The following is a 20,373-nucleotide window of genomic DNA, read 5'->3' on the forward strand; positions in this document are numbered from 1 at the left end:
CTGTACCGTGCTGAAAGAGAGCGTGTGCACACTGCCTGTACCGTGCTGAGAGAGAGCGTGTGCACACCGGCTCTACCGTGCTGAAAGAGAGCGTGTGCACAGCGGCTCTACCGTGCTGAAAGAGAGCGTGTGCACACCGCCTCTACCGTGCTGAAAGAGAGCGTGTGCACACTGCCTCTACCGTGCTGAAAGAGAGCGTGTGCACACCGCCTCTACCGTGCTGAAAGAGAGCGTGTGCACACTGCCTCTACTGTGCTGAAAGAGAGCGTGTGCACAGCGCCTGTACCGTGCTGAAAGAGAGCGTGTGCACAGCGCCTGTACCGTGCTGAAAGAGAGCGTGTGCACAGCGCCTGTACCGTGCTGAAAGAGAGCGTGTGCACACCGCCTCTACCGCGCTGAAAGAGAGCGTGTGCACACTGCCTCTACTGTGCTGAAAGAGAGCGTGTGCACACCGCCTCTACTGTGCTGAAAGAAACGCTTTTTTTTTTCCAAAACACACTTTTAAAAAATGTTTATTATTAACAAGAAGTAGCGAGGTTGCCTTGGTTACGGGGGCCCTCATCCCAGCTAACCAAATGCACACAAAAATGTACAAAAATAAAGAAATGTGCCTAAAAATACAGTATGAAAGCTTCTAATACCTAAGGAAAAATATATATATAAATTATTAGCATGGCACGTAAATAAAGGAAAAAATAATCCAAACTGATTCGTTCAAACAACGACAAAAAAAATAATTTACAATAACAACTTGCATCACAGACAAAACATGAATTTGTATTTCAGTGGGTCAGAAAAATTACAATATACTCAAGTTTGTCTGACCAGAATTCAAAATGCACCCCTTAAGCACATTCCTCCATTTCCAAACGCTCCGTCCGCCTCCGTCCGCGTGGGAGTTAGTTTCACTCAGACACTGCCAATTCTGCAAACGACTGGAAATCAAATTAAACCGAAAAATGTATTTTCATGGAAACATATGCCTGGCAAAAAAAAGAAAAATTACAAATAAGAAAATACAGTAAAAAAAAAGGAACTAGAGATATGTGTTCTGATAGAATAAAATAAATCAGTTGGGAGAATAAAAGTGCTACACTAAGCATACAATTCTTCTTATTCTGCACTTGAAAAATTCCCTTGACGTGTTCTGTGAAAATATTTCAGTTAAATGAGTGAATTTCTGTTCACTTGAAAAGGAAATTCACCCCGACCCCTGGTCGCCATGGAGAGGAGGACGTCACATGACTCCAGGGGTTCTGGAACGTTCTGTGCTGTTTTTATACATATTTACGTTTATATTTGCCTGTCCAGAACCTTCGGCAACACATTTATTCAACTAAAATTCTATAAATCCAGACAAAGGAGAACAGCTTCGCCAGTGTATGTACAGATTTTATGCGACCCATTCAAACACTTTTTTTGGGAGAACCCGGCGTAGGTCGGTGTTAGTGACAGGCCGGGACTGAGGGGGGTGAATTTCCCCGGGGGCTGTGATCTGCCTAATTTAGGAACAGCGGGGGGGGGGGGTTTGCTGTTCCTCTGATCAGTGTTCCGGAACCTCTCATCCAGGCATAATGAGATGCAATATTAAAAACAGCACTGGCCTGGGAGACCGTTGCACTAGTAGCAGAGTCATGAATGTTTGTTTCGGCAGGAAGAAGGAGAAGGAGTGCCTCTCCTGGAAGAACAGCAGTCAGAGCAGGACTGCTTCTGAGGCTCGGTCAGTGCCCCCCCCCCCCCTCGACTAGCATTTAATTTACCCCCCTCCCCAGAGGGCAGGAAAGAAAATGGAGTCCAAGAAGTAACAGTAAACATGGAAACTCCGCAGCCTCTGCAAAGTGGAATAAATAGTCAGTTTTGGGTTGGATGATAAAAACCATTTTTTTCTGGTGGTGGGGGGTGATGGTGGTGAAGGGGATGGTGGTGGGGGATGATGGGGGTGAGGGGGATGGGGGGTGAGAGGGTGGATTCTGTGAACCCTACATTGTCCATTTGGAGGATGGACCCTTTTTTTGCTTTAGTGCACTTTGTTATCGGTCTGGTCAGAGGCACCACAAGAGTCTAAGCTTAAATGAAGAAACATTTTTTTTTACTTTATAGATCGGTGACACCGCAGTTCTTCATTTTTGGGTGGTTCTGAGATGTGACTGTGCAGAGTCAGACAGTCGTTCCATTAGTCTGGTGCAAGCTATTTTGCGGCTATTATTTATCTGTGTAATTAACTGTGAAATTAACAGAACTGTTATTCACGGGTGGTGTTAAGACATTGGGGCTCTGTTATATGCAGTCATGATCACGTTAAGAGTAGAAGTGTCCTGAACTCTTTATACCAGTTCTTAAAAGCACCTGTCCCAATCCCTCTCTTTGCTCTTGAGATTAGTCTGAAGATACCGTGGTCTCCAGGGTGACGGTGGGAAGAGGAAGGCATGCAGTGTTCACAGCGATTGGTGTACTCAGATACTGTGATCTCCATGGTAACGGCAGGGGGTTGATCTCACACAGTGTTTGTAGTGACTGGTGTACTCAGATACTGTGATCTCCACGGTAACAGCAGGGAGTTGATTGATCTCACACGGTGTTCTTGGCGACTGATGTACTCAGATGCTGTGGTCTCCGTGGTAACAGTGGGGAGGGAGCAGATCACACATAGTGCTCGCGGTGATTGATGAAGACGCGGTCCGCCCCCTTGTGGTGGCAGACCCAGCTGTGATAGGACAGCGGCTCGTGGGCGGGGTTTCGGGGGTCCCTGTGAGGCGCCCCCCTCACGGGCACTCTGTTGGACACCTCACCCCGCCTGTCCACCCGGCGGACCTTCAAAAGAGGAAATACAATCATTCACTGCACATATACAGGAAGTGATGACATTCAGTAATAGTGCACATATACAGGAAGTGAGGACATTCAGTAATAGTGCACATATACAGGAAGTGATGACATTCAGTTAGTGCACATATACAGGAAGTGAGGACATTCAGTAATAATGCACATAGACAGGAAGTGATGACATTCAGTTATAGTGCACATATACAGAATGATAACATCAGTAATAGTGCATCAGAAGTGAGCTATTCATATTCCATAGACAGGAAGTGAGGACATATTCCATACCAGTGCACATATACAGGAAGTGAAGACACCTTCAGTAATAGCGGACATATTAAAGCCCAGGTATTCTAAATACTATTTTATTAACACTGCATGTAATTGGATGCAGTTAAAGTGCATAAATTCAGGAATTTATGAAGCATTTTAGACACAGAATTCCAACTAAGTTAAACAATATTTATTTATTTTTCCTTATATCAGTGCTCAGAGTTGTTACTACTGATTTCTCTTGGTTCATATCAACATGGCTCACATAAGCTGCACCATACTAGTGGTCAGGAACAGCCCCCATCAGAAATGAATCATTAATGAGTCTAATAATTAAAAACCCTTCTGTAACGGGCTGTCCCTGTCCCCCCTTGCCCTCTCCAGAAAGCCTCCTCACTGTTCCATCATTCGCTTGAATAATGACCCACAATGCATCACTGTCCGTGCGCTCCTTCGCATTTTTCCCCTGTCTAATGGGAATGTCCTTCTTGTAGCACGCTAATGGGAATTAGCATGCTACGAGATGCTAATGGGAATTAGCATTCTACGAGATGCTAATGGGAATTTCCTTCTCTCTTAGCGCTCGCTAAGGCTAAGTGTATGCAGGGAGGCTGAGGAGTGCTGCTAATTAGAGTGAGCTGACAGCCCCTCCAGAGAGAGAGAGAGAGCGAGAGAGGGGGACAGAGAGAGAGAGAGAGAGAGTGAGAGTGAGAGAGGGGGAAAGAGAGAGAGAGTGAGAGAGGGGAGAGAGAGAGAGAGCGAGAGAGGGGGACAGAGAGAGAGAGTGAGAGAGGGGGAGAGAGAGAGCGAGCAAGAGACCGTGAAAGGGAGGGAGATGAGGTTGAGAACAGAAGGAGTGAGGGGGAAGGAGAAACAGAGATGAGAGACCAAAAGGGCTGGGGATAGAAGAAAAAAAGAGGAGGAGAATTATGTCATCGATTAGCACTAGCAGTCATCCCATCATGTGATTTAATGCAGTAGAACGGGTAAGGAGCTGATCTGGTAACCTGAAGGTCACGGGTTTGATTCCCGTGCAGAACACTGCCGTTGTGCCCTTGAGCACAATGCACTTAATCTGCATGGGTTCAGTACGTATCCAGCTGTATAAATAGATGCAATGTATATGCTGTGTAAAAAGTTGTGCAACTTGCTTACACAACGTTTTGCCTGTAATGTAATGCTTTGGAATAAAGTTTTGGAAAATCTTTCCCTCTTGGGCAACAGAATAACTTCAAAATATGTATATAATTTATTGGAAGTTCTTATCCAGAGCAGCGAACATAATTTCCCATACATTCCATTCAGACAGGTGGGATTCTTAAGGCACAGAGAAAGAACCCGACTGGGATTTTTAAGCCCAGTCCCAAAAACGTCCTGAAGCAGCCGCCACCCTCCTCATACAGACAGAAGTGCTGAGTAAAAACCATCGCCTGAAAAAGGGAAAAAGAGAAACGCGCGCGTTCGGGAGGGAGAGCCGCGCGAGCGCTAGAGCTCACCTGGGGTACCTGGTGCGTCACCGGCGTGTGATTGACAGGCAGGCGGGCGGCTGGTCGTCTCTCAGCGCAGGGCGGGGGAGGCTTGTGCGTCGGAGGAAGATCGATCCTGCGGGGGAAACAAACGGATCGGATCGCAAACGTGATCGGAATTAGAATTATGTTAATCAGCAGAACAGATTTCCAGATCCTGTAGCGGAGGCCCGACGGATTCACGTCCAGGCTGGACACAGTGCTCGATTTCATCCAGAGGTCTGTCAGGACCAGGGTTGGGGATCCCAGCAGACCCTGGGGCTCTCCAGGACCAGGGTTGGGGACCCCAGCAGACCCTGGGGCTCTCCAGTACCAGGGTTGGGGATCCCAGCAGACCCTGGGGCTCTCCAGTACCAGGGTTGGGGACTCCTGGCTCCAGATCAGAAACAGCCGAGCGCTAAAACATCTAATTTAATTAATTGAGCTCTTGATTGATGGCCACAAGCTGGGCATCATTTGAATGAGGAGTCATAGCACTGGAACAGAACGAAAGCCTGAACCCACACTGACCTGCCTCTGATAAGGCTGGGTACCCTGGCTTTACACCGCAGGTAAATGAGGAGCATATATCATTTATCATATCACCTTAAAGTCTAATGTTCTCTTCACAATCAGAGCACACTCTGAAAAAGCAGTCATCATTCAGGTAATCAGAAAGGACTTTCAGACACTATTTGGAACAGAAAGACAAAATAAGCTTCAGCAGAGATTTAATTTCTCCAAAAGCTGCCAGGTGTTACATGAATGCGGTGAATCAAATCAGATCGACTCGACTCTCTGCTGCCACCTGAGGGCCAGATCAGAGAAGCTGTCTGAGAAATTCTTGCATCATTTCTTCTGAGCCATTGATTTTATTAACGGGCCTGAAGGTTCAGAGTCATAGTGACACCTCATTGGGTCAAACAGCATTTTAACTGCATTAATCACAGATCTGTACTGGCGTGCGCACACACACATACACTCACACATGCACACACACATACTCTCACACACACACACACACACACACACACACACACACACATGCACACACACACTCACACACAAACACACTCACACTCTCTCTCTCACACACACACACACACACACACAATCTCTCTCTCTCTCTCTCTCTCTCTCACACACACACACACACACACACACACACACACTCGCGCGTGCACGCTTCACAGTATCGGATTTGTTGCCTGACGAGCGAGCTCCAGTAAAATACTACGGTGAGAATTCTGCTGTTAAGAGGCTCCCAACCTCACTGCGGCCCGAAACAAAAAGGGCTCAGTTTACCCCAGTGGCCCCGCGAGGCCCCTAAATATCACCCCCCCCCCCTCCACTCCCCCCCACTCCCCCCCCACCCCCACACCTGCAACGGCAGCCAACCGGGGAGCTTATCAAACAGACAGAACTCTGTCGCGTTCTGAAGCGTCCATCGTCCGAACAGAAAGTTCCGTTTTCTCGCTCTAACGTGTGGCAGCCGGTGAAATTAGTCGTGACTGATGGATTGGGTGGAAGGGGGCTTTTAAATCAGAGCACTCTCCCAGTTACCTTCCATATCACCACCCCCCCCCCCCCCCAAAAGTAAATGTTCCCACATTTGTTACATTTCAAACATTTTTTACAAATATATTAATCAATACACAAAGCCTGACTGATGTGAAAACAATAAGCAGACAGTTCAGGTCGAGATGAAGCAGAGAGCTGGGTCAGCAGTACTGGGCCCGGTTCTGAAACAAGGAAGATACAGAGGTTCTGGAACAAGGTTCAAAGTAGGGCAACCAAATTGATTCATCCCGTTCGATGCCACCATCTTCTGCTTAAGGAGACATTCATTGTTTTAAATCAAATCCACCGTGAACCCTGAACACGTTCTCATGTATTATGAAAGGACCAGCTCCTGCGGATGAGAGGCGGGCTGAGAGATGGGGCCCTAATGCACTGTGACGTTCTGATACCGCAGGAGCTGCTGACACAAAGTTCAGAGGACGTACGACATTAAACATTCACGAGGCCCCCCAACGCTGGCATCTGGAAAAAGACCTGCCTGCTTTCCGTTTCTGACGGTTAAAGAAAAACACACCACCAGACCACGGACACAGGGGTGACAGCCTTGTCCGGGACGGGCCGGTGTGGGTACAGGTCTCTGTTCCAGCCCAATACTGGAAGACCTGATTCAGCTGGTCACGGTTGTGATAGAAGACCGCAACTGAGCTCCTGTTTCTAAACAGTTCGCGGCCCTCCTGGTCCCAGAGAGCCGACCAGTTCAGACCACAGAAACCAGGTAAATTGAGGTAACTGTGTAATCAAACTGCCTTTAACTGATAAACTGCAGCCTTGTATCTCTCCAGGACGGGGGGCTGCAGAGCTCTGCTAAAGACATTAGGGGGAAAACGGAGAGCCGAAATGAGCTGGCTGACTCGTTCAGGTCACGACGAGCAGGACCTGAAGCCGAAGACACCCCCCCCCCCCCCCGCCCAACGGGCTCGGGACAGGCTCTGTGCTGGGGGAGCATCGCGGCAAGGCGCTAACTGCAGCCCAGCCGCGTAAATCAAGCGCACGCTCCGTCGCGCTCGGCCGCAAAGAGGGAACCATAAACAATGGAATGGAATGTTCTGGAACCCTCTCCCCGACGAACACCTGAGAATTCTCCTCGACTCGACACCGAGGCCACAGCCGAAAACAAGGCCGTAACCCTCCAGGTGGCCAATATGGCGGGACGCCTCTCTTCACCTCATATCTGCGTGTGCAGAGATTTAAAAAATTTATTTTTATTGGTTTACTTTTTTTTGTCTGGTGACTGCTTTGCTTCACCCAGTTTAACAGTAGACCATAAAGAGAGTTGCACTTACTGTAACCACACAGTAAACAGCTTGGTGATCTCTGCTTTAAAAGTTATTTATCTAAATGTCCTCTATTGCTAAAATGCAAGATCTGAGTCAATTTCTGTGAAAAAATGACACAACACTATTGCGCGCTTTCTTGCGTCCATGTTCCCATAGCGTGAGTGGGTATACACACAATAACCTCCCTTCCCCAACTGTCACTACAATATGACACATCACATCAGGACAAACGGCTGTAAGAAAAATACTGTGGCCAAAAAAAATAAAAAATTTTTATAATAAAACGATTTTTTAAAAACCCAACAAGAGCTTTCAGGGTCAGATCTAATGTCACCAAAATGGCATGTCAGTAAATGAACTAGTGAGTCATCCAATTGCATTGTCGGTTAGTACAAGAAGGCCGGAAAACAAAAGTTTCATATTCCACTGATTCATAGCGCATTAAAATAACACGCCAATGCACAAAACTATCTCGGTTCCGAGCCAGCATTGAATTGACCTTCATTTGGGAACAGGACGCCTATTTGGCGTTCAATTACGAAAGGAACCACGTGATTCATTAGCGTTGCACAATACAGAATTCACCCTCAGTCCGCTAAATTTGGACTCATTGAAGAAGGCCAATGGTCAGTTGATTTATATTGGTCCGTTTAACACCGGGAGACTTCACAAGCGACAACCGAAGTAAAATTACGCAATTCAACCCAAATTACGGCATCACCATCTATTATTGTGTACTTTACTCAGACAAGGGTGACATCTGTGCAATGTGTTTTGCGGTAACAGTCTTCTGTCCCTGAACAGCACGACTGAGCGGCATCTCAATTTCCTTGATAACATATTATAGGGGCAACATAGCTCAGGAGGTAAGACCGATTGTCTGGCAGTCGGAGGGTTGCCGGTTCAAACCCCGCCCTGGGCATGTCGAAGTGTCCTTGAGCAAGACGCCTAACCCCTAACCCCCAACTGCTTGGCGATAGAGGCATCATTGTAAGCGCTTGGGTAAAAGCGCTATGATAGGCAGTCCATTTACCATTTACCATTACATCGATCTCTCTCTAAAAGGGAAACGATCGGCTGTTAAACAAATCTTTACTAACGGATGAGTAGATGCGCAAAGATGGAACGAATGCGATTCGTCATAGACGGCACCGCCCACTGACAAGGTCATACAATTACAGCTGAAAATACAGCAGACATTTTTTAAGAATGACTCCGCGTCGAATGAAGAGCTCGCCACAGGAGGCGCGCACGTGTGTCTCGCCACTCTCCCAGTCGTGAAGAGAGTCTCAAAAGTTACAGCGGGTAAAGGCGAAGAAAACAGGTGATGTCATCATTCCTGGTTTTACACCGGAACATTTTTAAAAAAGTCCCTCCGCAGTCAAGAAATATCACTTTCCATATTCCAGTAATTCCACATTAATTACACAGTAGGGGGAAAAAGATAAACGCAACCATATGTTGATTCTTATTTATTTTTATATTTCGTTAAGTGGTAAGTCTGGTAATTTTAAACTTCAGGGGCCGCAGCGTCCTTCAGAAAAAAAATCAAAAGAAACAGAGCGAGGAGACCTGGGCAGGATTTAATTCTTCCGCCAATTCAAACGAGTCATTAATCCTTCCCGCAGCGGAAGGAACAGTTCGGCTAATGACCACAAACCTGCTCATTTACACCCGTGGAGAAATCAGCATGATGTAAAAAAAAAAACAAAAAAAAACACAGTCTATGGTGTGGTCGTCCACACGGAAGATGCTCATTTGGAATGGTGTGAGGAGCACAACCATAGAGTTCTTCTAAGATCGAAACTGACCCTAGATCAGCTCACTGGTAGCGCAGTGTGAGACGGCATAGCGCACGCGTGTTGCGGCAGGTGCACAGAGAAGCAGACCTGAGCGGCACTCACACTTTGTCGCAGTACGTGGGCGGCTGGGACCTGCAGGCCAGGAGGGTGACGATGGTGAAGACCGTGATGAGGAAGAGGCCGAGGATGGCCCCGATGACCGCTCCCGCCACCGCCACCAGGGACGCCCGCTGCCTCTGGGACAGGTCTGTGTGGCACAGCACAGTGTGGGGAGGAGACGGCACAGTTTGGTGAGGTTCTGATACAGTACAGCACAGTACAGCACAGTGTGGTGAGGATATGGCACAGTACAGCACAGTTTGGTGAGGTTCTGATACAGTACAGCACAGTACAGCACAGTGTGGTGAGGATATGGCACAGTACAACACAGTTTGGTCAGGGAAACACACAACCCCATTCAGCAGGGTGAATTTACAACTCAATGGGAGCCCAGCACAGTCAGACCTGTCAAACATGCATGTGAAATTAACTCCTCACATGTCCAAGTACACTCTGAGGACACCCAGTAGACCACTAGAATTTTCAACACAAAACAACCAAAACATGCAGTTTTGCTGAAAGGATTACTGTTTTCTAACTACTGGTGATGCAGCCATGCAGCACACACCCATGCAGCACATGCAGCACACACCCATGCAGCACGCAGTCGTGCAGCACAGCATGGAGACAGACTCAGAGGCACCAATGTGCGCACCAAGGGAGCGGATACAGACCAAAGGACAAACCTGCAATTATACGAATAGAGAATCATAAATCATCCATCAGTTAAAAGCAAATACTGTTCTGGGGAAAAAATAACATGGTGAAATATTAAATGTGTCCCATCAAAAATATATGAATCTTAGCTCTTATACTTTTTAATAGATATGATATTTTTAAACCACAGCATTCAATTTATGTGTACAATTACATGTGAATGTAGGGGTGGGCTGGTTTATTTTTACAGTTATGGAAAAAATTTCTCTCTTGTATAAAAGAGCGATATTCAGCTATAACACACCCGCCCACCGCGACTGGAATAAATCCAAGAAAACTTCGACTGTCGGAAGAAAGTGCATTTATTCCTTGTGGGTTAGGCAGGCAGAAGCCGAACCCGATCAGCCGCAGCATGGGGCTGCCGTTAGCTCGGCGCTAAGTCTCCCGTTAGCCCGGAGCTAAGACCCCTGTTAGCCCGGCACTAAGTCCCCCGTTAGCCTGGCGCTAAGTCCCCCGTTAGCCCGGCGCTAAGTCCCCGTTAGCTCGGCGCTAAGTCCCCGTTAGCCCAGCGCTAAGTCCCCCGTTAGCTCGGCGCTAAGTCTCCCGTTAGCCCGGAGCTAAGACCCCTGTTAGCCCGGCACTAAGTCCCCCGTTAGCCTGGCGCTAAGTCCCCCGTTAGCCTGGCGCTAAGTCCCCCGTTAGCCCGGCGCTAAGTCCCCCGTTAGCTCGGCGCTAAGTCCCCCGTTAGCCGGGCACTAAGTCCCGCGTTAGCTCGGCGCTAAGTCTCCTGTTAGCTCCGCTAGCTCACGTACCCAAGCGCTAAGTCTTTTAGACTGCGCTAAGTCCCGTACCAGGCACTAAGTCCGTTAGCGGCGCTAGTCCGTAATTAGGCTTCACCTGCTCACCCTCACACTCCTCCGACCTCAGGTTGACGCCCACACCCCCCCGCCGTGCTCCTGCGCTGTTGCGTAACGGAGGTTTTAGTGAGAGAGAGAGAGAGCGACGAACGGGCTGTTTACTCTCTGCTCGTTCAATCACACGCTCGTTAGCCGTCGCGGGGGGGGGGGGTGGGGGGGGGGGCGGCCTCCAGCGGAGGGATTACCGTCAATTAATTAAAATTAATTACGCACGGTGGACTGGCTCTGGCCGCAGGGATCACACGCGCCGCGGCGAGAGTGCGCTGTCAGCCCGGAACAGGAACAGGAAACGCTCAGTCCCGCAGACCGAACAGGTGCGGTTATAAGACAGGGGTGGAAGCGCGGGGGTGGGGGGGGGGGTCACGTGAACGTGAAGTTGAACCGAAACCATGTAGAGAGTTTGTGATGAAGACCATTTGGGATGAAGAGCTGGGGGAGGGGGGCATGTCACTGCCCGAGGTGTTTGACAGCAGTGAGATTTTTTTTTTGAGGGGTGGGGGGGTTGAGGTTCCTGCAAAACACCCCATAGAGAGAGCTGCCCTGTCACTCCTGCTCGTCACAGACACAAGGGAATTCTGGGATTGATGTGATCCCACAACCACAACAGCCCTCCACACCCCCTCCCCCATTTAAATCAAACCCTTCAAACGAAAACACCACAAAAACCCCAGACACCCAAAGGCAAACTAAAAACAAAAAAAAAACACAAACGACACAATAAAAACAGAACAATACAATGGAGCCCCTTACATCGCGTTATTCACAAAAAAACATCCTGGGGCGCTATAAGGCCAGCGTTCAGACTGAGCGCAGAATTCCGTCTGAGTTTGTCCTTCGCCAAAACCAGCCGGGCCTCGACCTCACAGCACCCGCCTTCTCCAGCTCCCAGGGCAGCGGCGACAGACCAGAGGCCTGGAAGCGAGTCTGGAACCGCAGCGTCGGGGGAGAAACGGTAACCACAGTCCCGGAGAAAACCCTCCCATTGTCCCATCTCTCTCCCTTACAGGAGACGCGACCGGATTTAAAAAACAAAAAATCAAAAAACAAAACAGGCCTCTTCCACTCACTCCACTGGCGCCTCTCGTCCCTACAGGCGCTTAGAGGGGAAAAACAAAAACTGCTGTTTTTCTTTGTTTTCGCGGTTTCCAGCCGCGTTGTGCGTTTGTCGTTGTCGGCCTTCGATGGGGGCCAAGGCCGCAAATTCTGGTTCCCCCCCCGGATCTGGAACGGCCCGTTTCATTCGTCACCATTTCCTGTCCTCTCCTCGGCGTTTGATTGAGGGCTGTTCCATCACGCGCGGGGCGAAAAGTAAAGGCACGCTATGCAGGACTCTTACCTTGAACATAATATTATTAAAATAACCGTGCTCAGTCATATCTACAATGCACGGGCAATCTCAGCCTTGGCGCACATTTGGCAAATCAGTGCTTCCCTGCCTCTATAGTTCTTCCTCTAAGTTCAAGACGTTTCGGGGTTTGACGTGTGTCGGGAGGGGAGGGTGTGGCTACAGAGCCTATGGGGTGGGATCAGTTTTCTACTGCAACGGCGGTGGCGTAGAAGCACAGCGAAACGACAAGCCGACAAAAACCAGAGTCAGCCGAGGAACTGCTTTTCCTCTACGGCGACAGCAGCCGAAAATGGAGACATGAAAATAAAAACGGCATAAAATCATATAAAATATGAAAGCGGAGGCGAGTGGGCGGGGCTGAGGGCGGAGGAGGATTAAGCTGTGACTGTGAACACAGGACCACAGCGATGCAAACAGTCCTGCATGGTGTGCATTTAAACACACGAGTTTCAGCGGAACAGCACCAGAGAGAAAGGAGGTCAGACAGCCAGCAGGCCCATCGCTGGCATGGCATTCTGCTAACCAATGAAGCAGCAGGCCAGACACACACGCACGCACACAGACACACACGCACGCACACAGACACACACGCACGCACACACACACACACGCACGCACACACACACGCACGCACACACACACGCGCGCACACACGCGCACACACACACACGCGATAAACAGGCCAGTAATAACTCTCCCCCCCCCCCGCCCTCTTTCATCCTCCACAGTTTTTGGCCCTTTCAGCTCCCGAGCGCTCGGGGTCAGGTGATCCTCCGGGGTCAGGTGATTGGCCGGTCGGCTCTGCCAGCCAGCGCTCTTTGATCTTCTCTCCCCGGGTGCTCTGACTGGCCCGCTTAATTGGAGGCCATGATGCCTGATCCTGTCCTGCTCGACGGGCGTCATGTGGAGGGGGGGGGGGTTCTGTCAACCCCCTGAGAGAGGGAGAGCGGAGGGGTGGAGAAAGAGCGAGAGAGGCAATGATGAGAGAGAGGGGGATGAAAAATGAGATGGAGGGAATGAGAGAATTGAGAAAGAAAATGAGAATGGAGCAAAAGAGAGAACACGATAGATGCAGTGGAAGAGAGAGAGAGAGGTAGAGAGACAGAGATAGAGAGATAGAGGGGAACGGACAGAGAGAGGTAGAGAGAGGAGACTGCAAGTTTAAGAGATAGAGAAAGAGAGGAAAAGAGGGGTAGAGATAAAGAGAGAGAGCAATTTCTCCACTCAAACAGTGGTGTAGTCCCCCCAGTGTTCTGTGGACAGAAGAGCTCACTTTGATGGATTAGGGCTGGGGCTACCGGACAGGCATGGGTGAGCTGGGGGGGGGGGGTGTCAGGATTAGGAACGTCCCGTCCAGGTGCTGCCAGGTGGGAGTTGGGTCAGAAGCGACGGGGCGATTAGAGGGTTTCGGTTTCCCTCTCTGTGCCTAATCTGGGCCTAAACACCTTCACTCTGACAGGTAGCAAAGCACCTGAGCTCAGCTTACACTCCCCGCAGGTAACCAGAGACCGGGGGGGCGTGACAGGAGCACTAAGTGGGGAACACAAAGGCCCCATTTGTAAACGCCACAGAATCTCCTCTCCAGTGTGACCCGATAGGGCAGATGTCCCGTCCGCTCACCTCCCCTCCAGCCCCGCTCCCCTGGAGCTCCCCTCCAGCCCCGCTCCCCTGGAGCTCCCCTCCAGCCCCGCTCCCCTGGAGCTCCCCCTCCAGCCCCGCTCACCTGGAGCTCCCCTCCAGCCCCGCTCACCTGGAGCTCCCCCTCCAGCCCAGGGGACGCTCTGTTTGAGCTGGGACCTCGGCTGGGTCTCAGAGTCTCTCAGCGCTCACCTGATCAGTCCAGGCACTCTGTCACACAGGTAACCTCACCTGCTCCCAAGTGCCCAAATCAGTGATCTACAGGCGAAACAGAACTGTGTTACACTGATACAGATACAGTGTTACAGTTTTAACCACTGCACTGATGATGACAATGTTACATTGACAGTGGGAAGAACTGTAACACTGTTATGTTGATGGAGGGTAGAATTGCAGCTGTGTAACACTGAGGAAAAGCAGAGACAGGGTAGTGCAGAGAGGGGTAAAATCTCAACCACCCCTTCCCCCCCCAAACCCCCCCAACCTCCCCAACTTACCACCCCCCCCCATCACTGCCCTCTATCTGCATTTTTGACCTTGGTGCTTACAGACACTCTCTCTCTCTCTCTCTCTATCCCCCTCTCCGCTTCTTTCCCGCTCCCTCCATCCCTCTCTCCCTCCCTCCCGCGAGAGAAAAGGAGCTCAGGTATTGGATGGCATCGCCGAGGGAACCAGCCATTGTCGCCGGGGCCCCCGAGAGGAGGCTGTTACCATGGAAACACCACCGTCGGCATCGTCAGCGGGTGAGAGAGGGCTGAGGTCTGAACTGATGGGGCGTGAGGGGGCGGGGGGGAGATGAGGGCGGGGGCACAGGGTCTGCACAAACGGGGCAGGTGGGGGGGGGGGGGGGGCGAACCACTTACAAAGAGAGACAGGACACAAGGGAGCACACGGAACATTTGGACAAACCCTTGGGCCCTGTGTTCAGAAAGCATCAGAGAGAGCAGGAGGGCTGTTCTCGGGTCAGCTGGGTCTTTCAGCTCATAATGGAGGACGCTGGGATACGAGCGGGGGAAACTGATCCCAGATCAGCGCTGTGAGGGCCCCCCCAGCAGCAGCAGCGCTGCCCGGCTCCACATCAGAGGATCGTGGGAGGATGATGTCATACAGAGTCCCCAGAGAGGAGGAGGAGGAGGAGGAGGAGGAGATGAAACAGGGAGGCGGCGTCCCCACAAACCACTACAGAAACACAGAGAGGAGGGGTGTGTGTGTGTGTGTGTGTGTGTGTGAGAGACGTGTGAGAGACTCTGCGTGTGTGTGTGTGTGTGAGATTCTCTGTGTGTGAGTATGTGTGTGTGTGTGTGTGTAAGAGAGAGAGACAGTTTGTGTGTGTGTGTATGAGAGAGACTGTGTGTGCGTGTGTGTGAGAGAGTGTGTCTGCACGTGTGTGTGTCTGAGTGTGTGTCATTTTGTGCACAAGCATGCTGAGAGATGAGAGGGAAAGAGGAATAAAGTCAGTATGGAAGAGAAAAACACTAAAAAGCATGAGTGAAAGAGAGATAGATAGAAAGAGAAAGGGAGGGAGGGGGGGAGAGAGAGAGAGAGATCTTCCCTCCTGTTACAAGGTCAAAGGGTTAAAACTCACTCCCCTCCATGCTATCAAGCCTCCCAATCTCGAGATGTTCCACAGCGTATTGACAATTTGCACACTTAGCGACTCTATTTCCTACAACTTCTGACAAAAAAAGACCTAGAAATGAAATTCAGGAGAAAAAAAACTCATTTAGCAGAAAAAGGTGCTTTATTCCAATCAAAAAGGATCTAAGAAAATACAAAAAAAAAATCCAATCCTTTTCTTGTTGCGGTAAATCAAAGTTTTTTCTTCAGTAAATCAATCTTTGTACATTTTACATTACAATAGCTCTTATGTACAAACACACAAACATGGAAAAATGACAAGGTTCTCTGGAGAATTCAAACAGAAACGGGGGAAAAAAACCTTTCAGCACAGTGAGAGAGAGAGAGAGAGAGAGAGAGAGAGACAGGTCATTTCAACACCACTGTCAACTTCACCAGGCTTGGCACAAAACAAAACCAAATTCAAAGCAAGAAAGAATAAAAATAAAAAACTCAGCCAGCATATATACAGACAAATATAATTTACTTCACCTCTCACTTTCTCCCCTATACAGTAAACCACCAATCAGCTCCAGTGACAACTAGTTGACATTTGCAGGTGTTTTGTAACTCCGATGTTACAAGTATCCACACAAGAGAAATGAAAAAGGTGGAGCTGTCGTTCTCTGACAGACATGCGTTTGAGGGAAAACTTAAAAAACCAAAAAAAACAGTGGACTGTTGCAAGTGGCAAAAAGATGCTGTCCCCCTTGCACTCTGTGACATCATAAAAGATGAGGAGCTCTGTGACATCACAAACGATGTGGGTCACATGACAGTGATGGCAGAATGAGGCTTCCTGAGGGTAGGAATGGGCGGAGCTACATAATTCATTTGGTGATGCGCTGATTTGAACCAATCTTTTGTTTTATTCCTGTGGACAGGAAAACCCTTTTGGAGAGGTTCAAACTATGCAAGCGATCAATGTAACTGCTCATTACTGGGTTCACAAAGCCTCACTCCCTAGTCACCCATGGTGTGAACATTTCCCTGTATAAGATCAGCTACAGCAGGGCTGCCCAAGCCCTGTGCCTGCAGAGCGGCCATCCTGTAGGTTTATCGCTCAACCCTAATTTGACCTGCCTGATCCTACTAATGGGCAGCTCAGCGAGATCTCTAGCTGGTGAGTGAGGAGTGCTTTGTCAGGGTTGGAGTGAAACCCCACAGGACGGTCGATCTCCAGGAACAGGGGTCGGCCGGCCCTGAGCTAAATAGTTACGACGAATAACAAAAATACGTTCTTCCTTTTCCCGGGTAAGGCACCGATCTCACACCACGGACAGTGCTGCGATACTCAAGATCGAAAATAAAGTCTTCTATTATTACTATTTTTCTTCTTTTAGTAGATCTATCAATTACAGTTTTGTACAGTACATTTAACTTACTTTTTCCTTACCGGCCAACCGAAACAGCCTTCCTGCAGTATGAGGGATCATTCTCACCAGCTCAAAAACAATGCAAAGTACAGAACCATGGAGCAGAGGAGACAGACCCACAGTTTCCATCTCTGACTGCAGCTCGAACCCGAGTCCCACACACAGCCCGTTCACATCAGTAATCTGACCATTCTGTAGATGAAGACTCGCATATAAATCCATAAATAAGACCGGAATAACAGACACACAAACGACAACGAAGAAACGACAAACAGCAACAAAAAAGAAATACAAAATGACAGAATCGCTCTCCCAACTTAAAAGTACCAGGAAAAAAAGGCAAATCAAATGTAAACAAATCTGAAATACGCTGCTGTGTACAGGACAGAAAAAATAAAAATAAAAAAACAAGGACCGGAATGTCAAAGGACACCTCACAGTCAAGGGCCTGAATCCCAACCCAGCCGGCAAGGGCACGAGATCTGATCAACGCCCAGAAGGAAAGCAGGTGATATTTGATCAATGCCCAGCAGGGGTGAGCGTTTGAGGCTAGGTCTGTGCCCAGCAGGAGGGGAGGATGAGGTTGGGTTGAGCCCTAACAGGGTGAAAGGGGAGGGGCTTGTTTGTAATGGGCGTGGTCTGAGCCAGGCATGGTGTGTTTGTATAATAGACGCGCAAACTGTGTGAATCTGCAAGGCTCACTGTGACGTTGGCTACAGTGCCACTCCATCTGGTCCAGAGCTAAGCGACATCACAGATGGAAGGGTCTGAGTGACATCACAGATGGAAGGGTCTGAGTGACATCACAGATGGAAGGGTCTGAGTGACATCACAGAGGGTAGAGGAGTTTGTGACATCACAGAGGGAGGAGGAGGGGGGGCATCAGCTGACAGAATGAAACTGCTCGATGTGTGTGTGCGTGTGTAAATTCATCTGCCTCTGGCTAGCACATTTGTAGTCTAAAGAGGGAGAAAAACCTCCATGTGAATCGCAGAGCTGGTTAAACTACAGAAGGTGTGCGTGAGTCGTGACTGACTGTAGAATCCCACGGAAGCAGAGGGACGGGGGTCCCAGGGGAGGGACGGGGGTCCCAGGGGGGGCTGGGCCTCTGTGGACCCTGAACCCTGAACAAACAGGGACGTAAACACTCAAACGCTGACGACAGAGCCAGCCTGTGACACTCTCACCGGCATCCCATAAATAAAATAAAAAAAGCTCAATACTTCACTGAGAGGTTCCAGCGCTTGGCACCGAAACGCAGCTGCTGCCGCCTCTCTCAAATTCTCTGCTGCCCCCGATCAGTCTCCCCCTCTATTGTGATGTCAACTAAGTGATGTCACTGCCGTCAGGATAGCAGAGTTGGCACAGAAGGCAGCAGTTCATCTCACTACCTACAGGGGGAGCCAGTGTGATCTCCACAGGAGACAGGGGCAGACCAGGGATGATCATCACTAGTGGAAATGAGCACCGTTGTTCTATTGGTTGTGACATCACAATCGCCCTCTCAACCGCGTGGTTCCGTATCCCTGGGAGACACTAGGTCACGTGACCTCAACCACGCGCGGAACACTGGCAGGCATCGTATCGACGGTAACAAAACTCGTCAGCTGCAATTCATCGCTTACTAATAACAATAACAACTACATCGGTCGATTTGATAAACCAGTAAACACAAAACGAGTGTCCCGTCGACCGCAACGTTCAGGAACGTGCGCTTACTGCAACACTAAACCGTAAGAACCTCTCGACTGACCGAGGGGACAATAACAAACGTGGGAGAGACAGAGGAGAGCCCAGCCAGGACAAGAGCGTGGAGCCAAACACACACACAGGCACACACACACTCACACACACAGGCACACACACACACACACACACACACACACACAACAGGCACAAGCACACACTCACACACTCACACTACCCACACACACACACACTCAACCACACCACCACCACACAATCACACAACACACACACACAGGACACACACTCAGACTCTCAGACACTTACTCCGGGCATAGTGATCACACACCCCACACAGTAACTCAGTCCAAGACCCTCCCCCCCCCCCAGCAGTGAGTCCACTCCAGCGCTGACACGCAGTCCAGGGTCCCTCCCCACACCCCCGGCAGGTGAACGTGAGACGGTGGATTGGTTCATTAAATACGACTCCGCCTCCAAGGTTTTGTGAGAGTGAGTGCGAGTGAGAGAAAAATCAAACAGGCTTTTCTTTTCTTCCTTTTTTGGCGATTCTCCTTTAAGGGGAGCGATGTGTCCCTCCGTGTTTAGTAACCATATTATTCTTACTTATTCACATCTCCTCCCTGCGCTACACGTACCACTCCCGCCGAGAGATCACCGAGCCGTCCACGTGCGACACCAAGTCGCTGTCGGGGCTGTTGTCGTAGCAACAGTCGTCGGTGGGGGGCAGGTAGGGGGCGTGGTGGTTGTTGTACATGGGGGGGCCCCGGGCCGGGTGGTGGGGGCTGTGGTGGGGGACGTGGTTGCCGTGGTGGTGGGGGCTGTGGTGGTGGTGGTGGTGGTGGTTGTGGTTGCCGTGGTGATGAGGGCTGTGGTGGTTGTGGTTGCCGTGGTTGTGGTTGCCGTGGTGATAGAGGCCGTCCCTCTGCGAGCGGCGGGTGTCGCCCCACTCCTCGCGGTCCTTGTCGCGTACGATGACGTCGTCGTCGGCGGGCTTGGGCTTCACGTCCGGGTCGCCCTTCACCTCCTGGAGCTCGTAGGGGTGCTGCGGGGCGCCCCCTGGTGGCCGGGAGTCCTTCTGCATGTCGGACGGCCCCAGGTACTGCTTGGTGTAGTAGTCCCCGCGGAAGGTCTGGTGCTGCTTCCTGTAGCAGGCCCCGCCCAGGACCAGCAGCAGCAGCAGGAAGAGGGCTCCGCCCACGGCCCCGCCCACCACCGCGCCCAGGCTGCCCGCGGGCAGGGGCGCCAGCGTGGGCGAGGTGAAGGGGGCGCGGCGTTTGGTGGGCAGGTCCGTGGAGCGGGCGGCGGCCGTGGTCGGGACGGGCGCGGGGGTGGTGGGGGGCGAGGTGGTGGTGGAGGGAGGCTCTAATGGAGGGAGAGAGGGATGGAGGGACGGAGGGGGAGAAAGAGAGAGGGAGGGAGGGGTGTAGAGGAGGGACGGACAGACAGACAGAAGTACAGAGTGTTCAGTACAGACATCAGCTACACAGACGGTTTCACTCATTGTCTCTAAAACTACAGGGAAGACAGACTCCGATTAGTCTACAGGGCTCTCTCTCTCTCTCTCTCTCACTCCATCTCACTCCGTCTCTCTCTCTCGCTCTCTCTCGCTCAGTCTCTCGCTCAGTCTCTGTCTCTCTCTGTCTCTCTCTCTCTCTCAGTCTCACTATCTCTCTCACACACAAGGCAAACAACTGCCAGCTAATTGAAAAATGTAAATCTTAATGAGATTTGATTATTCAAAGGGCAAATCCTTGGT

At 50.3% G+C, this 20,373-nt stretch overlaps 2 protein-coding genes across 2 annotated transcripts in view; both read right to left on the bottom strand.

Annotated features, from left to right (window-relative positions):
- Positions 1-496: 496 nt before the first annotated feature.
- Positions 497-9,792, bottom strand: LOC135264139 (uncharacterized). Its single transcript, XM_064352837.1, has 3 exons — positions 9,361-9,792; positions 4,590-4,695; positions 497-2,811 (listed from the first exon to the last, which is right to left on the bottom strand). Exons 1-3 carry the CDS (start codon positions 9,771-9,773, stop codon positions 2,641-2,643), a joined length of 690 nt encoding a protein of 229 aa, XP_064208907.1. The 5' UTR covers positions 9,774-9,792; the 3' UTR covers positions 497-2,640.
- Positions 9,793-19,140: 9,348 nt separating this feature from the next.
- The window catches only part of LOC135264138 (nectin-3-like protein), a 47,970-nt gene continuing 46,737 nt past the window's right edge, over positions 19,141-20,373 (bottom strand). Inside the window, exon 6 of the mRNA XM_064352836.1 lies at positions 19,141-19,979. Coding sequence (XP_064208906.1) covers positions 19,243-19,979 — 737 coding nt within the window. The 3' untranslated portion in view covers positions 19,141-19,242. The remainder of the gene's footprint in view (positions 19,980-20,373) is intronic.

This window comes from Anguilla rostrata, chromosome 9 (genome assembly GCF_018555375.3).
Source record: "Anguilla rostrata isolate EN2019 chromosome 9, ASM1855537v3, whole genome shotgun sequence".
Lineage (NCBI taxonomy): Eukaryota > Metazoa > Chordata > Actinopteri > Anguilliformes > Anguillidae > Anguilla > Anguilla rostrata.

Coding starts and splice junctions, on each gene's coding strand:
- LOC135264139 (XM_064352837.1), bottom strand. CDS start 9,773: ATGTTTGACAGGTCTGACTGTGCTGGGCTCCCATTGAGTTGTAAATTC. Junction 4,696..9,360: donor CCCACGTACTGCGACAAAGT/GTGAGTGCCGCT, acceptor TTTCCCCCGCAG/GATCGATCTTCCTCCGACGC. Junction 2,812..4,589: donor TGACGCACCAGGTACCCCAG/GTGAGCTCTAGC, acceptor CCTCTTTTGAAG/GTCCGCCGGGTGGACAGGCG.